General features: G+C 47.5%; 1 protein-coding gene across 2 annotated transcripts in view; it reads left to right on the plus strand.

Moving 5' to 3' along the window:
* TANGO6 (transport and golgi organization 6 homolog) overlaps positions 1–18,150 on the plus strand; it is a 205,432-nt gene that overhangs the window by 51,051 nt on the left and 136,231 nt on the right. For both annotated transcript variants that reach the window (XM_062175871.1, XM_062175872.1), the window contains exon 12: positions 11,349–11,483. In XM_062175871.1, coding sequence (XP_062031855.1) covers positions 11,349–11,483 — 135 coding nt within the window. The remainder of the gene's footprint in view (positions 1–11,348; positions 11,484–18,150) is intronic.

Consider the following 18,150-nt stretch of genomic DNA (forward strand, 5'->3'; position numbering starts at 1 on the left):
TGCCTGTCAGCTCTGACTTGTCACATCTGTCTAATGAGAATTGCGTCCATGATCTCTTTCCTGGTCTCTTGCTCCTTCATTTGCCTGACCCCATGCACTCAGGGGGGCGATTGGCTGCTCCTCCGTTCACTTTTGTTCCCTGAAGACTTTTTCATGCAGACCTTACGTTTCTGTCTCAGGATGCTAATTGGAAGGGGAAATGGTCTAGAAACTGATACGACTTGAGTCTGGGCACTTACCTGCCTTCACCCCTAATGAAGGAGTAATGGTATTAAGCTGGTACAAAAATGATTTGTCCCCAGCTGAGATGAGGACCTGTCAGGACAGAAAGAACCTGAAGGAAATACTGGCATGGCGTTTGGTGATCTTGCTGCTAGTGAAAATGTTAGTATGTTGTTTTGAAACACACACACATGCACACACACACGGATAAAGAAGATAAGTCACATACATGCAATTTTGTTAATATTACTGAGAAACAAGATTTTCAGCCTAAGAAAAAGGTATAAAAATCCAGGAACTTGGATATAAACCTTATTAAATTAAATTTCAATAGAAAGTATGAGTGTGAACCCATATTTAGTTTTCTCTCTCTCTTTTTTTTTGACAGGCAGAGTGGACAGTGAGAGAGAGAGAGAGACAGAGAGAAAGATCTTCCTTTTGCCGTTGGTTCACCCTCCAATGCCTGCTGTGGCCGGCGCACCGCGCTGATCTGGCAGGAGCCAGGTGCTTCTCCTGGTCTCCCATGGGGTGCAGGGCCCACTGCCTTCCCGGGCCACAGCAGAGAGCTGGCCTGGAAGAGGGGCAACCGGGACAGAATCTGGCTCCCTGACCGGGACTAGAACCCGGTGTGCCGGCGCTGCAGGCGGAGGATTAGCCTATTGAGCCGCGGCGCCGGCCCTAGTTTTCTCTTTTTTAAAAATAGATACTTGCTAGCTCAGTCCACTGTCCATGCCAAGAAGCAGTGGCAGCTCCATAGCAGTGAAGCACGTGAGTGCCAGATTACAGTTTTCAAATAACATTTTCTACAGGGTGAGCACAAAGCTCTCCAGAGTACAGGCTGAGGCAGGGTCTTGGTGAGGAATTATACATGGCAAGCCTCAAGGCAGCAGTTCCGGGATGCCAGGAAGCTGTCTGGGATGAGTGGGGCCATGTCGGTGGCACTCAGGAGCCTACCTGCAGGGACCCCCATCGGCCATAGATAGGACAGGAGTATCAAAAAGAGTAATTCCTGCAATGTATTGAAACACGCCCAAGATACAAAAATATGAGTTTAAAAAACAAAACAAGGGGTCAGCACTGTGGCACAACAGGTTAAGCTGCAGTCTTCAGTGCTGGCGTCCCATATAGACACCAGTTCAAGTCCCGGCTGCTCCATTTCCAATCCAGCTCTCTGCTAACGCACCTGGGAAAACAGCAAAGGATGGCCCAAGTGGTTGGGCCCCTGTACCTGCATGGGAGACCCGGATGGAGCCCCTGGCTCCTGACTTCAGCCTGGCCCAGCCCTGGTGGTTGCATCCATTTGGGGAGTGAACTAGCAGATAGAAGATTTCTCTCCTGTCTCTCTCTCTTGCTGTAACTCTGACTTTCAAATAAATAAACCTTTAAATAACAAACAAAAAACTAGTAGGACATCTTTAAAGATTACTAGAGCACAGCTCATTATTTTGTAAATTGATAAAGAGAAATAATGAAGCATTTGTCCTTCCTGCCTTTTTTTTTTTTTTAAGATTTATTTATCTATTCGAAAGGCAAAATGAGAGAGAGAGAAGGAGAGAGAGAGAGAGAGAGAGAGATCTTCCAGCCATTGATTTACTTCCCAAATGGCTTCAACAGCCAAGGGTGGACCAGGCCAAAGCCAGAGCCAGGAACTGCATGCTGGTCTTCTACTATGGAGTTAGCGGGGACTCAAGTACTTGAGCCAACATCTGCTGCTTCCCAGGTGTGTTAGCAGGAAGCTGGATTGGAAGCAGAGTAGCCCAGACTCGAACTGGCAGCCTGGTATGGGATCTGGGCATCCCAAATGGCAACTTAACCTGCTGTGTCACAATGTCCCCCTTGTCCAGTCTTTCCTTTAGGAACTACATTTCAGTGTAACCAAATAGTTGATGAAGGAAAATTTTTGTTAATAGGAGAATCACAGCCAAAACTTTCAAACAGAAGACTAGAAAATTAGGCTCTGCACCCCCTGAAGTAATGGATCTGGGCAGCAGTCGTTGATGTCTGCCACGTCACGAGCGGCACCATTGATGGGGTGCTTTATAGTAAGTGTGTTAGGCCCGAAGTGCCCAAACCAACTGATTGATCCTTCCCCCACCTCAAATTTTTTTCTATTTATTATGATTTGAAAGACAGAGACAGAGAGAGAGGTCTTCAATCACTTTGCAAATGCTCACAATGGTTGGAGCTGAGCTAATCCAAAGCCAGGAGCTGGATGTTTTTCTGAGTCTCCCATGCAGCTGCAGAGACCCAAGGACACAGCCCGTCTTCCACTGCTTCCTCAGGCCATAGCAGAGAGCTGGATTGGAAGTGGAGCAGCCAAGACTTGAACTGGTGCCCATATGGGATGCCAGCACTGCAGGTTACCTGCTATACTACAGCACCAGCCCCAGCCCTCCAAATTTTATTATGACAAATATCAAATTTGGAAGAATGTTATAGAATACCTCTATGCCCAGTAGCTAAACATTGCCATTGGTATTTTGTTGTACTAGGTTTATTACATAGTTATCCATAGTACCTTTCTTCTTAGCAGGGAGCTGGACCTAAAATGGAGCAGCCGACACTGAAACTGGTATTCATATGGAGGTGTAGACATCACAGGCAGAGGCTTAACCTGCTGTACCACAACGCCAACCCTTCTTAAATCTGTCTTTTTTTTTTTTAAACTTTTGTTTAGTAAATATAAATTTCCAAAGTACAGTTTATGGATTACAATGGCTTTTTCTCCCCCATAACTTCCCTCCCACTCGCACCCCTCCCATCTCCTGCTCCCTCTCCCATTCCATTCACATCAAGATTCATTTTCAATTGTCTTTATATACAGAAGATCGATTTAGTATATATTAAGTAAAGATTTCATCAGTTTGCACCCACACAGAACATAAAGTGTAAAATACTGTTTCAGTACTAGTTATAGCATTAATTCACATTGGACAACACATTAAGGACAGAGATCCCACATGAGGAGTAAGTACACAGGTTTTTTTTTGTTTTGTTTTGTTTTGTTTTTAAGATTTATTTATTTATTTGAGAGGTAGAGTTACAGATAGTGAGAGCGAGAGACAGAGAGAAAGGTCTTCCCTTTGCTGGTTCATTCCCCAAATGGCTGCAATGGCCTGAGCTGTGCCAATCTGAAGTCAGGAGCCAGGAGCCTCTTCCTGGTCTCCTCTGTGGGTGCAGGAGCCCAAGAGCCTGGGCCATCCTCCACTGCTTTCCCAGGCCACAGCAGAGAGCTGGACTGGAAGAGGAGCAGCCGGGACTAGAACCGGCGCCCGTATGGGATGCTGGCGCCAAAGGCGGAGGATTAACCCACTGTGCCACTGCCCCTTAAAGCCATCTTATTTTTGGCACATTTTGGTGTTAATGAGCAGTGTAAATATTTCAGCATGGGCTGACTTATCTTACCTCACCCAAGTGGACAAATAGATGTATGTGCCTCCTGGTGCCACTTGGGAAGAAGGATTCTTACCAAGAAAAAGCAAAAACTCGAACCTTCATCTGATCCGATCAGGGAAATCCAGAGGATGAGGAAGCAGTTGACCCAGTCCAGAATGTGGGAAATTCTCCAGTACAAGTGACCCACTCTCTCTATCAAATAAATGGCATTCAGAAGGAGCTGGATCCTGATTAAACCAAACCAGTTGAACAAAGCCATTTTCATAGCGATCATGGGCCATGTATTGGAAGACATTGAGGCACTTTTCTGGGGTGTAATTATGGCACGATACTTATAGAAGATAGATCTCTTTGTATGTTAGAAATGCATGTGGAAGATTCCATATCCCCTCGAGTGTGTAGCCACATGGCATGTTCGTGTGTGTAACGGTACAGGGGAAGGAGGCATGCAGAGGTCTGGGTTCTGCTCAGAGAACAGCACAACTCCTGAGTTCTTATCTCACAGCTCTGGACTGGGGAACAGCCCGGTGCCATGTGCTCTCCCAGGTTCTAAGGACACAGCAGGAAACAAGACCGATATGTATCTTATGCACTCATGGAGCTGACATCACACAGGATGAGAAAGACAGTAACTCAGAGAGAGTGAGAACTCCTAGAGAGAAAGTAAGGCCGGGAAGGGGCGTGGTACAGGGAGCAAATCAGTAGTGCTCATGGAGAGCCTGGGAAAGTGACTTGTGAGGCAAGACCTGCAGGCGGGAAGGAGGGAGCCGCCGAGATGCATTGGGGAAGCCTGGTCCAGATGCAGGGCGCATGCCTGGTGCTCGGCCAGAGAAGCAAGGTGGCCAGCCCAGGGCAGCGCAGCAAGCAAGAGTCCCCATCAGAAAACCCCCACCCTGTGTTCCCTTCTAGAACCGGATCCCTGTAATCAGCTGAGTAGAAGTGAGTCTTTGTGGCCTTTTTTCGGGTGCTAAACTTTTTTAAAAATGTAGGTAACAGGCTGGCGCTGCGGCTCAATAGGCTAACCCTCCACCTGCGGTGCCAGCACACCAGGTTCTAGTCCTGGTCAGGGCACCGGATTATGTCCCGGTTGCCCCTCTTCCAGGCCAGCTCTCTGCTGTGGCCCGGGAGTGCAGTGGAGGATGGCCCAAGTGCTTGGGCCCTGCACTCTCATGGGAGACCAGGAGAAGCACCTGGATCCTGGCTTCGGATCAGCGTGGTGTGCCGGCCGCTGCGGCCGTTGGAGGGTGAACCAATGGAAAAGGAAGACCTTTCTCTCTGTCTCTCTCTCTCTCATTGTCTACTCTGCCTGTCAAAAAAAAAAAATAAAAATGTAGGTAATACATGATCATTGCAAAAACATCTAAACAATGTGAAAATACAGAAAATAAAAAGTAGGGACTTCTGGTTGAAGATTGTGCCTTGAACACGTGTCATTCTGCTGCCTCTGGAAACCACGGGGTCCAATGAAGAAAGAGAGCTGAGGTTGGCGCCGCGGCTCACTAGGCTAATCCTCCGCCTGCGGCGCCGGCACTCCAGGTTCTAGTCCCAGTTGGGGCACCGATTCTAGTCCTGGTTGCTCCTCTTCCAGTCCAGTCCAGTCTGCTGTGGCCTGGGAAAGCAGTGGAGGATGGACCAAGTGCTTGGGCCCTGCACCCGCATGGGAGACCAGGAGAAGCACCTGGCTCCTGGCTTCAGATTGGCGCAGCACACTTGCCATAGTGTCCATTTTGAGGGGTGAACCAATGGAAGGAAGACCTTTCTCTCTGTCTCTCTCTCTCTCTCACTGTCTAACTCTGCCTGTCAAGAAAAAGAGGTCTGAGAGAGCAGATGAAAGAGAACAGCAACATTTGGAAATTAGGAACTAGTAATTGATCCAGGAGCTTGGAGAGCTAAATGCCTGCCCGCACTGGGGAGAAGTCCGCAAGCAAAACACTGGACTTCAGTAAAGCCCCAGTCGTTCTCTTAAAGGAGCAAGCTGCTTCTCACTACAGAACCTGGAAGTTGGTAGCACAGCAGGTTAAGCTGCCATCTGCAGTGTGGCAGCCCATATGGGTGCCAGATCATGTACTGGCTGCCCTATTTTTTTTTTTTTTAAGATGTATTTATTTATTTGAAAAGTGGAGTTACAGAGAGGCAGAGGTAGAGAGAAAGAGAGAAAGAGAAATTTTCCATCCACTGGTTCACTCCCCTAATGGCTGCCACTGCCAGAGCTGCTTTGATCCAAAGCCAGGAGCTAGGAGCTTCTTCCAGGTCCGGGTCTCCCACGTGAGTGCAGGGGCCCAAGGACTTGGGCCATCTTCTGCTTTCCCAGGCCACAGCAGAGAGCTGGAGCAGACGTGGAGCAGCCGGGTCTCAAACCAGTGCCCATATGGGATGCCGGCACTGTAGACGGCAGCTTTACCTGCTGCACCACAGCGCTGGCTGCTGCTCCTCTTCTGATCTAGCTCCCTGCTAATGCTCCTGGGAAAGCAGCAGTGGACAGCCCCACTGCTGGGGCTCCTGCACCCACATGGGAGACCCAGATGGAATTCCTGCCTCCTGACCTCGGCCTGGCTCAGCCCTGGCCATTTCGGCCATCTGGGGAGTGAACCAGAGGATGGAAGATTCTCTGTCTCTCTCTTTCTCTGTAATTCTGACATATAAATAAAAAAAAAGAAAAAAACAAAACCTGGAAGTCCTGGAGGCACCAGAGCTGGCCACAGGTAGAGCTGACTTGAGCTCCTAACGCAGTTAGAGAGGCCGTGAGAGACTGTGGGTTTACTGTTCTGAGATGACAAACACGAGGGACCCCACGGCCCGAGGGGAGGAGGCGAAGGAGCGCGCTTGCCTCGGGGCTGCGTCTCCCTGTAGTCCGCCTCAGCTCAGTGGCTCGCAGGCTGGCTGCGGAGGACTGTGGTGAGGCTCCTGTGACTTCATACCCGCAGTGTGCTCGCAGTGGGGCTGGTGACCAGAAAATGCCTGGTGGCGTGGACTGAACAGACAAGGAGTTCCAAGCGTTTGCCTCTGTGGAGCCAGAATCACCGTGAACTTTCAGGAATTTTGGACTTTTAAAGTTACAAACTTGTATAAGAAGTTATAAATGAAAGGAAAAGTCTTCCACTGCTCTCCACAGTAAATTCTAGAACATGCTCCAGTCAATGCCTGTGCTTGTCACCGACAGCACCCCCAGAATCCCAGGAAATGAGTTGTAGCTGTCAGCGGTTTGGGCACGAGGGGAAGAGAGTGGGGAGGTGGCACTGCATAGGTGGTGATCACGGCCGCCACTTGACAGTGAGTAGCTCCTCGATTTTGTTGTTTACACACATATAAACAATTTTTTAAAAATATATATATTTTACTTGAAAGAGTTATACAGAGAGAGAAGGAGAGGCAGAGAGAGAGAGAGAGAGAGAGAGAGAGAGGTCTTCGTCCGCTGGTTCACTCCCTAACTGACCGCAATGGCCGGGGCTGCGCCAGTCTGAAGCCAGGAGCTAGGAGCTTCTTCTGGGTCTCCCATGTGGGTGCAGGGGTCCAAGAGCTTGAGCCACCCTCTACTGCTTTCCCAGGCCATAGCAGAGAGCTGGATCGGAAGTGGAGCAGCCGGGACTCGAACCAGCGCCCATATGGGATGCCAGCACTGCAGGCAGTGGCTTTACCCGCTACACCACAGCGTCGGCCCCAAACATAGTTTTTTTTTTTTTTTTTTTTTTTTTTTTTAATAAAAATAGAATCATACTGGGTAGGCGTTCTGTGCAGTGGTCAAGATGCCACTTGGGACACCCATGTCTCCTCTCAGATTGCCTGAGTCCATGTCCCAGCCCTGTGCCTGAGTCCAGCTCCCCGCTGATGCACACCACATGCTGTAGTTGGGTCCCTGCCACCCATTTGGGAGACCTAGACTGAGTTCCCAGCTTCCAGGCATTCGGGGAGTGAACCAGTGGATGGAGCTGTCTCTGTCCATCTGCCTGACTCTCCATCTCTCAAAGAAATAAATAAATACATTTTTAAATAGGATCATATTACTTGCTTTACAACATTTTAAAAAATATAAGTGTATTATAGAGAATTTATAAAAGGCTAGATAGTTCTCTGTTCAAGCAGTGTAACAGTATTTGTGCTGAAAGAGAAGCTAACCGTAAACAGGGAGCACTTGGGAGGACTCCCGGGAGGCAGACTGAGTGCCCGACTCGTGGAAGCAGCAGTGTCCCTGTAACTTCCGGCATCAATGAGTCTCAGGACCCCAGAGGGTGGCGAAAGCTGCTGTCGCCGGCAGTGTTCCTTTCAGTAAATGGGACTTTTAATAACCTTTCCAGTTTCCTGCCTTGCTCCAAGACAAGTGTTAACAAGCCATTCCCCTCTCTTGGAGCTTGCAATAAAGATTCTAACACAGCATGTGGTTTGTCCAGAGAGTTCAACCTGCAAGCTTTCGTGGTATTTAGAGCTGACTACAACCCATCTCAGCTTCCCATTTGCAAAATGACTTCTCCCTTCTGAGCTGTTTATCCTAATTATGCATGTGTGTGTGTGTGTGTTTGCGCGCACATGCACATATGTGTGTGTGTGCTGTCACTTATTCAAAGGTGTTCCTACTTCAGGTGATTAATCCAAGCACAGTTAAAATGATGCTGAGCAGAGTAATCCCTTTCAAAGGCTAGTTGTTAGCAAAGTGCTGTGTAAAAATCTTATGTATGAATAATCTTAATCCTTTAAAAATATTTTGTAATAAAAAATGACTCTGCATCATTTGAACCGATTGTTGGAGGATACTGGCTCTGAGATAAAATCCCACACTTTCTTTCCTCATTCTTTGCTTGCTAGAATTAGACTGTCCAACGTAGGCAAAAATTAATTCCGGAAGCAGAAACCTCCTGTTGAGAAACGAAATGTAGGATCTTCTCATATGGTCACAAAGTAAGAAATCTATTTTTTAGAGCAGTTTCATGTTCCCAACAAAATTGAACATAAGGTACATAGATTTTCCTTTATGCCCTCTGCACCTACAGGTACAGAGCTTCCCATGTACCAAAAGTGGTACATTTGTTGAAGTTTAACAATTCTTTTCTTTTCCTATTTGAAAGTAAGAGACAGATCTTCCATCTGCTGAGTTACTCTCGCAGTGCCTCCAACCACTAGGGCTGGGCCATGCCAAGGCCATGAACCTAGAACCACATACAAGTCTCCCATGTGGGTGGCAGGGACTCAAGTACTCGAGCCATGCACTGCTGCCTCCCAGGGTGCGCATTAGCTGGAGGCTGGAGTGGAAGTGGAGGAGCCAGGACTCAAACTGGCACTTCGATTTGGGATGGGGTCATCCCTAGTGCCGTCTTTACCTGCTGCACCACAGCAGCTGCCCCCATTTGTTAAAACTGATGACCTATTGACAGATCATTGTCAGCCAAAGTCCACGGCTTCCATTAGGGTCCACTGTTGGTGTTGTGCGTTCTGTGGATTTGGACATACTTGTAACGAAGTGGATCCACCGTCATGGAGCCACACAGAAGAGCTTCACTCTCCGCAAGTCCTTGTGTTCCGCGTGTGCACCTCTCTCAACCCCTGGCAGCCCTGACCTTTTCACAGCCTCAGTAGTTTCCCCTTTTCCCGGAATGTCCTGTGGTTGGAGTCAGACAGTATGTGGCCCTTTCAGGTTGGCTCCTTTCACTTAGTGATGTGCATGTATGTTTCTTCCATGTCTTTTCATGGCTTCAGAGTTCATTTTTAATGCTAAATAACCTCCATTGTCTGGAGATGTCAGTTTATTTATATATGCACACACTGAAGGGTGTCCTGGTTACTTGAAGTTTTGACTGGAGCTGCTGTAGTAAACCATGTGCAGGTTTTGTGCGGGCATAAATTTTCTGTTTGTCATTGTTGTTAAGCACTATCTGCAACATTACCTCTTTTTTTTTTTTAAGATTTATTTTATTTATTTGAAAGGCAGAGTTACAGAGAGGCAGAGAGAGAAGGAGAGAGAGAGTGAGAGAGAGAGAGAGGTCTTTCATCCACTGGTTCATGCCCCAGATGGCCACAATGGCCAGAGCTGCGCCAATTCAAAGCCAGTAGCCAGGAGCCTCTTCCAGGCCTCCCATGCGGGTGCAAGGGTCTGAGGACTTGGGCCATCTTCTACTGCTTTCCCAGGCCATAGCAGAGAGCTGGATTGGAAGTAGAGCAGCAGGGACACGAATGGGCGCCCATATGGGATGCTGGCACTGCAGGTGGTGGCTTTACCCACTATGCCACAATACCGGCCCCTAGAGCATTTTTAACATGCTTATTTGCCATTTATATTTCTTTGGTGAGGCGTTTGCTCAAGTCTTTTGATCTTTTTTAAATCAAGTTGTTTTTTTTTTTTCCCCAAGATTTATTTTTACTTATTTGAAAGACACTGTTACAGAGAGAGAGGGGGAGAGACGGAGACAGAGAGAGAGAGGTCTTCCATTCCCTGGTTTATTCCCCAAGTGGCCACAACAGCCAGGGCTGAGCCAGACCAAAGCTAGGAGCCAGGAGCTTCTTCAGGTTGCCATGTAGACGCAGAGACCCATCTGCTGCTGCTTTCCCAGGCATATTAGCAGGGAGCTGGATCCAAAGTAGAGTAGCTGAGACTTGAACTGGTACCCTATGGGATGTTGATGTTGTGGGTGGTGCCTTTACCCACTATGCCACAACGCTGGACCCATTGTTTTCTTATTGTTGAGTTTTGTTTTTTTTTTAAGATTTATTTATTTATTTGAAAGGCAGAGTTACAGAGGCAGAGGTAGAGAGAGAAAGGTCTTCCATCTGCTGGTTCACTCCCTAACTGGCCACAATGGCCAGAGCTGGGCCGATCTGAAGCCAGGAGCCAGGAGCTTCTTCTAGGTCTTCCATAGCAGAGAGCTAGATCGGAAGAGGAGCAGCCGGGACAAAAACCAGTGCCCATAAAGGATGCCAGCACTGCAGATGGTGGCTTTACCTGCTATGCTACAGTGTTGGCCCCTTTATTGTTGAGTTTTAAGGGTTCTTTGCATAGTTTAGGTAACAGCCCCTTTGTAAGGTATATGTCTTTTGCAAAGATCTTTGACTTTGATGAGTTTCAGCCCTTCACACCTTTCTTTCCTGGATGATGTCTTTGGTGTTGTGCCTGGAGAGTCACCAAGCCCTGGGTCGTCTAGATTCTCTCCCAGTTACCTTCCAGGAGTTCTAGAGTTTGCATTTTACACTGATGTCTGTGATACTTTTTGAGTTTGCAAATAATTTTCACTTTTAATTTCCTGACAAAAGTCATGAAAGGTAAAAGATATTGGATTAGTGTATTAAAACGTTTGAGAAAGGATAGATAGGATTTCCCACTTATTAGCTCTGTGATGTTGTGCAGATAACCCCTTTAGGACTCAGAGTCTTCATTTCCTGGGGGTAACATTACCAACCTCATAGAGTGTTGATGTGAGAACTAAGTGACATGCATGTAAAACACATGGGAGTTTCCAGAGGTGCAGGGAGAGTGGCTGGCCCAAGAGGGCATGGAAGCTGTGGGCCCTACCCACCACGTCTCGTCCATCTCATCATCTGGCTGTTCATCTGTTTCGTTTGCAATATCTTCTATAAAAAACTGGTAAATGCACAAAAAGAAAAACAGTCTAGCACTGTGCCTGCTGCAGAGTAGCAGGTGTTTTGATGGTTCTTGGTGTTGATGGAGACGAACATGTAGACATATGCAAGACAAATTATGAGTTTTTTTCCTTACTCCTCGCTGATCCTCAGTTCTGTTTTTTTGGTAGGTGGTGGACTTCGTCGCCACAACACTGCAGAGAGCCTGTGCCAGCTTGGCCCATGAAGCAGAGAGCACTGTGGAGTCGCAGACGCTGAGTATGTCCATGGGGCTGGTGGCTGTCATCCTAGGAGGAGCTGTTCAGGTGAGTTGCAGACCTGAGCCACACTTGTTTTCAAATGGATGAAAAATTGATGCAGAACACTTGTTGCTTTCCTTCCATATCCTTGTGAGAAATAAGAGAGTACCTGTACATAGGAAAACCAGGGTGACAGATTAGGTTGTTAATGAGAATTCCTGCCAAAGTACTGGACAAGAAGTTGCAAGGCAAGACGTCTCCCACGTGGATGGCAGAAACCCAAGAACTTGTGTCATCACCTGCTGTCTCCCAGATGTGCATTAGCAGGAAGCTGATTGGAAGTGGAGGCAGGACTAGAACCTGTGCCCTCCAATATGGATGTCGGTACCCTGGTGTCAAGTGGAATCAGAGGTAGAGTCAAGGCTTGAACCCAGGCAATTCAATATAGGATGCCAGAGGGCATCTTTTCTTTTTTAAATATTTATTTATTTGAAAGTTAAAGTGGCTGAGAGAGGGGGAGAGACAGAGATCGTCCATCCTCTGGTCCATTTCCCAGATGGCCACAACAGCCTGGATTAGGCCAGGCTGAAACTAGGAGCTAGGAACTCCATCCAGGTCTCCCATGTGGGAGGCAGGGGCCAAAGTGCCTGTGCCCTCTTCCACTGTTTTCTCAGGTACATAGTGTGAAGTTGGATTGACAGTGGAGTAGCTGGGACTTGAACTGGCATTCTGATGTGGGCTGGGGCCACAACATCAGTCCTGGGGTGGACTCTTAACTGCTGTGCTAAATGCCCACCCCCAGCCACTCTTAAATGTATATGTCAGAGCAGGTGTCGTGGTGTGGCCTCGGCTTAGGACACCAGCATCCCAAATTGGAGTACCTGGTTCAAGTCTTGACTGCTGTGTACTTCCAATCCAACTTCTTGCTAATGTGCCTGGGAGGCATCTCTGTACCAGATATTGAGTAGAGGTGCTGAGAACACAGCCGTGCACAGGCAGTGTCCCTACCCTCAGGACACTTACAGTGCACCTAGAAAGTCGGACACTAAATGACTGTTCAGTAAATATATTTAGAATTAATTGAGGGGCTGGTGCTATGGCGTAGTGGGTTAAGCCACCGCCTGCAATGCTGGCTGCTCCACTTCCCATGCAGCTTCCTGCTAATGCACCTGGGAAAGCAGCAGAAGATGGCCCAAGTGTTTGGGCCCCTGCACCCATTGGGAGACCTAGGTGAAGCTCCTGGCTCCTGGCTTTGGTCTGGTCCAGCCCTGGCCAGTGCAGCCATTTGGGGAGTGAACCAGCGGATGGAAGACCTCTCTCTCTCTCCTCTCTCTCTCTCTCTCTCTCTCTCTCTCTCATTCTCTCTCTCTTTCATTCTCTCTCTCTATCATTCTCTCTCTCTCTCTCTCTCATTCCCCCCCTCCCCCATCTGCCTCTCCCTCTCTGTAACTCTGCCTTTCAACTAAATAAATCTTGGAAAAAAAAAAAAGAATTAATTTAATGAAGTGCCTCTAAAGAGAAGTGGACGGTACCAAGAAAAGCTAACACCTAACACAGACTGGGGGAGTCTCTACTGAGGAAGTGTAAGTTTAAGCTAAGACTCAAAAGAATGAATAGGAGGTTGAGTGTGTATATAGTGCAATGGAAGAGACTCTCCCAATTAAAGAAACCATCATGGACAAGGGCTCAGAAGCAGCAAAGAGCTTGGCGTAGTTGAGATACGCTGGTGGAAGGCCTGCATGGCTGAATGAGAGAGGCCAAGGGGAAGATAGACTGGGTAAGAGGAGGGTAGGGTAGGCTGTGTGTGTGTGTGTGTGTGTGTGATTGGTTAATTGTATACCACCTCAAGTTTCTCTACAAGAAAACAGAATAGGCTTAGTGCAAGTATTAGGAAATCTGACCTGAACCCAACCTGCTGAGCCCTTTGCAAGGAGCAGGGAACCCTCTGGGAATGGATTTTTGAATTTGAGTTTCAGGATTCAAATCTGATTTGATTATGGATTAGAATTTGCCCTCCTCTAGCCTGTCCTTACAGGGGAAAGGCACTTTGACTGGGCCTGTTTCAATGTGAAGCCAGTCTCTTGGTAGATTTACCTCGCACTCCTTATTTTGTAATTCCCATGTAGTCTGGTTCAGTTTCTAGAGCTGTGCTAAATGCCTACTATTAGAAGTGTTTCAAGGGATCACAGATTGAGTAATTTTTCTTCATTTGCTTTGTGACTGCATTTGATTGGCCTGATTCATTTCTGTTTTTCTGGTTGAGTTTTGACTGGAATCGTCTTTGTTTCCTTAAGCCGAGAGTGTGTTTTTGCTTCTCTTTGTGGAACACTTGCTATTTTAAACCACGTCCCAAGTGGAGAACAGGCCTCAGGAATCTTCCTTTCCTTCTCCAGGAGTGCAGCGTCGGGGCCAGGTTGACGAGAGACCCACCCGGCCTGTGTAGGTGCACGTTCCTTGCCTGGCCGCGCCCTCCCGTGAGCCACTGTGACTCACTGACGATATCCTGGGTTCCTCTGACTTGGCGGTTATTTGAGTGAACACAGACACGTCACCCCTAAACTTTCACCCCCTTCTATTAACTTCTTTTCTGTTTGGCTCATGGATTTATAAGAGGCTTGCCTCGTAATGCCAGGTTCTCTGTGCTTACATTAGGGGAGAGTCATGATTCAGAATTATGTTTTCCATTGATCGTTGGCAGGCTCAGGCCTTAGCTTTAGGCTCTGAACATCACCCTGTTCTGGCTAATGAAGCAGAGTCCAACACCATCTGAGCCCTTTTCTTCTTCCCTTTCTAATTCATGTAATTAAGGTGATTATTAGAACATCGTGTCTGGGAAGAGGAGTTAATTTGGAAGAAGTGTAGATCTCAGAGCGCTAACAAGTGTGGTCCAGGCTCATTTTCTAAATGTCAGGGTTGGTCATCCGTGCAGGTGTTACGCTGGTGACTCCTCCTGTCCCCAGTAGCGGTTTCTGCCTGATGTGCGTTGTACTTGGGTCCTCCACAGGGTGCAGCGCGGGAGCTCTGAGAAGACTATTCCAGAGCTTCTTTAGGGAAAAACAAAGCCACATTCTTCTTGGCAGTTCGAAGCCTGGCTGAATCGTTACTGGGAGACAGCAGATAGAGCTCTCCTCTGAGGGGCGGTGTCTCCTGCTTGGGCTTATGCTGCTGCATGGCTTTGGTCTTTTGACCAAAGGCCGTTTTGCTCAGACTTTGTGGGCATATGACTGTGTTTTAGGTGTGTTGACTTATATATCAGAGTCCTAGCCAATGTGGGGTGGCTGTTTGGTGCAGTGGTTAAGCCACCATTTGGGACACTCACACATCCCTTGTTGGAGTGCCTGGGTTCAAGTACTGGCCCCGCTCTCCCTTACAGCTTCCCGCTAATGCGAACCCTGGGAGGCAGCAGTGATGGCTCAAGTACTTGAGTCCATGCCACCCACCTGAGAGACCTGGATTGAGTTCCTGGCTCCTGGCTTTGACCTGGCCAATCCCAGCTGTCTCGTGGACATTTGAAGAGTGAAGTAGCAAATGGGAGATCTCTTTCTGTCTCTGTGTCTATCTCTTTGTATATCTCTCTAGGCCTTTCAGATATATAAAAAAATAAATTTAAAAATGAAAAGAATCATAGCAAATGAATAGAGACTGAGATGGAAGCTGTAGTGAGCAAGCCAGAGGTCTGCTAGAGACTGGGGAAAGGGAGAGAGAGAGGAGCCGCTGAGAGCTTGGGTGTGCAGCAGGTGAACTGGCAGGCCTGGTCCCTGTGCTGGGACACTGTCCTTGCTTCCTTTGCCGGGCTGGAGGTGAGTGCTTTTGAGAACAGCTTGGGAAAATTCCCGTTATTTTGAGCCATTATGGGTAACTTCAAAGAGCAACCAATCATGTGTAATTACTGCTGCCCCCAAGCAGCCTAGTTCCGAAATGTCTTACTTTCTGCCATTTAAAAAACCTGCACAGCAGGAACTTAATCGACAGTTTTTGGATGGATGGATAAGTGGAAAGAAGAAGGAAGAAAGAGAAAAACAGATGGATTTCTAGCAGAGGAGGCGTGGTTCCCCCTCCCCTTCTCTTTAATGGTATGGAAAGGGCATGGGCTTTTGCCAACACAGAAGCACTGCCCTCAGCCCTGATGATGGGGTGCAGCGTGGGTGTGTTGTGTCAGCCACGTTCTGCTCGGGGCAGAGGAGAGCCACACGTCTTAGTGTGTGCACAGGTGTTTCCTTAATTATCCTCTAGGGAATGCAGACTTCTCTCAGCGTGTCCCTGCAGTGGTAGGACATCCTGCAGCCACTGCACGCAGTTGGCCAAACTAGCTAAAAAAGCCCTTCCTCGGGGGCCGGCATTGCAGAGCAGCGGGTTAAGCCTCAGCTTACGACACTGGCACACCAAGTCAGGGCGCCAGTGCAAGTCCCAACTGCTCTGCCTCTTGTCCAGCTTCCTTGCTGGCAAGCCCGGGAAGGCATCAGATGATGGCCCAGGTGCTTGGGTCCCTGCCACATGTGTTGGAGACCAGGATGGAGTTCTTGGCTTCTGGCTTTGGCCTGGCCCAGACCTGGCTGTTAATGGACATTTGGGGAATGAACCAGCAGATGGAAGATCTCTCTCCCTCTCTCTCTGCTCTCTTCTCTCTGCCTTTCAAATAAATTAATGGAGAGATAAATAACTTTTTTTAAAAAAAGCCCTTGGAAACCACAGTGTCTCTGGTTTTAGAGGACATTGAAAAATGCCTTTCCAGCTTGCTAACGACTTGTTCTCTCTACTTCTTCATGCTTTTGAGATTCAACCATCTCTTTTTGTAATTGTCTCCATTGTGTTCATGCATATATTTGTTAAAGATTTTCAGAGATTCATATAATTTCTACAGAATGACTTCTTTGACACCAGGGGGTCTATGAAGGTTTTCATCTGTTAAAATCACTAAGAGCATTTGACCCAAATGTTTCCAAAGATCCCAAATGTTCAAGACCACTAGCAGATAGCTACTACCTGGCAGGAGTCAGTACTGCAGGGAGATTTTTAGGCAAAGATTTAATAGCTAAGTTGTAATATATGACTTTTTAGGACCATTTGTTCTTTCTGGATTTCATTATTTTCTGTGATCTTCAGCTTCACACTATGTTTTAAGCTTCCTTTTTCCCAGATGCATTCTAGGACTTGACTGGACAGTGAAAGGAGTTGAGCGTTTTGCTGTTACAGGCACAAAAGTTGAAATGTTCCAATGAGATCACTTTCATGTTGTTGTTTTTTTTTTTTTTTAAAGATTTATTTATGTATTTGAAAGTCAGAGTTACAGAGAGGCAGAGGCAGAGAGAGAGAGTCTTCCATCTGCTGATTCACTCCCCAGATGGCCACAATGGAGCTGCACCAATCCAAAGCCAGGAGCCAAAAGCTTCCTCCAGGTCTTCCACATGGGTGCAGGGGCCCAAGGACTTGGGCCATCTTATTCTGCTTTCCCAGACATAGCTGAGAGCTGGATTGGAAGTAGAGCAGCTGGGACTACAGCGCTGGCCCCCATTCTCACATTCTTAACACAATGCATGGACAATAACTATTGTGCACATAAAGTCTGTGACAAAACTCTGTGTAAGTGATTGTGTCCTCACCATTGAAGCATCACACAGAGCAGTCTCACTGCCTTAAGGTCCTCCACGTTCCGCTCGCCCATCCCTCCCTCCCTCCTGACTGCCCCCGGCTACTGACCTTTGTGCTGTTGGCATTGTTTGACTCTGCAGTTGGGATCATCCAGGGTGATGTCCTTCCAGATTGGCTTCTGTCACACAGTGGTACGCAGGTGAGGTTCTGTCTGTGTTCTCCGGGCTTCATCGCTCCTTTCTTTTCAGAGCTGGTAGTGTTCTGACATTGTCTAGATGTACCAGCTTTTGTTGACCTGTTCCCCTTCAAAAGCAACATCTTGGTGATCTCTGAGCTGTGGCAGTTATAGCTAGAGCTGCTGGAAACTTCTGTGGACAGGTTTTTGGGTGTATGTAAGTTTACATTTCATTTATGAAAATACCAGGGAGCACATGGCTGGTTGTACAGTAAGTCCTTTTAGTTTAGGGTTTTTGTTTTGTTTTGTTGTAAAGACCCATCCATCTACTTGAAAGGCAGAGTTACATGGAAAGAGGGAGAGACAGAGAGAGATCTTCTATCTGCCGGTTCACCCCCAAGATAGCTGCAACAGCCAAGGCTGGCCCAGGCTGAAGCCAGGATCCAGGAGCTTCTTCAGGTCTCCCATGTGGGTGGCAGGGGTCCAAGCCCTTGGGCCATCCTCTGCTGTTTCTCCTTCTGCTGTTTTGTTGCACTGATCTAGCCATGCTGGGATTTTTTTTGTTGTTGGTTTTTTAAGAAGAAATTCTTCCATATAGTAGAAATGAAAAAGAACTCACATGGAGTGTAGATGTAGGTAGATAATCCCCTTTCAGATGTTTAAAATCTCTCTCTGTCTCTCGCTGTCTCTTTCTCTCTCTGTCTCACACACACACACACACACACGCACATCTATGCTGCAGCACAGGTACTGAATAAAGTTCAGAGTAATCACACTAGCAATCATTCCACAGTGTTCTGTGCAGAAATAAGTGGCCCTTTTCTTAGATAACACACACTTTTACTGCAGACATAGGCACACTCCTTGCCACTTAAGATGATCACATCACAACGATCAGAGTTGTTTTTCACATGAAGGTAAGCCAACGGAACTTGGTTATCTCAAGTTCTCCCTGATAGTGGTTCGGCA

This window comes from Lepus europaeus, chromosome 19, assembly GCF_033115175.1.
Source record: "Lepus europaeus isolate LE1 chromosome 19, mLepTim1.pri, whole genome shotgun sequence".
Taxonomy (NCBI): domain Eukaryota; kingdom Metazoa; phylum Chordata; class Mammalia; order Lagomorpha; family Leporidae; genus Lepus; species Lepus europaeus.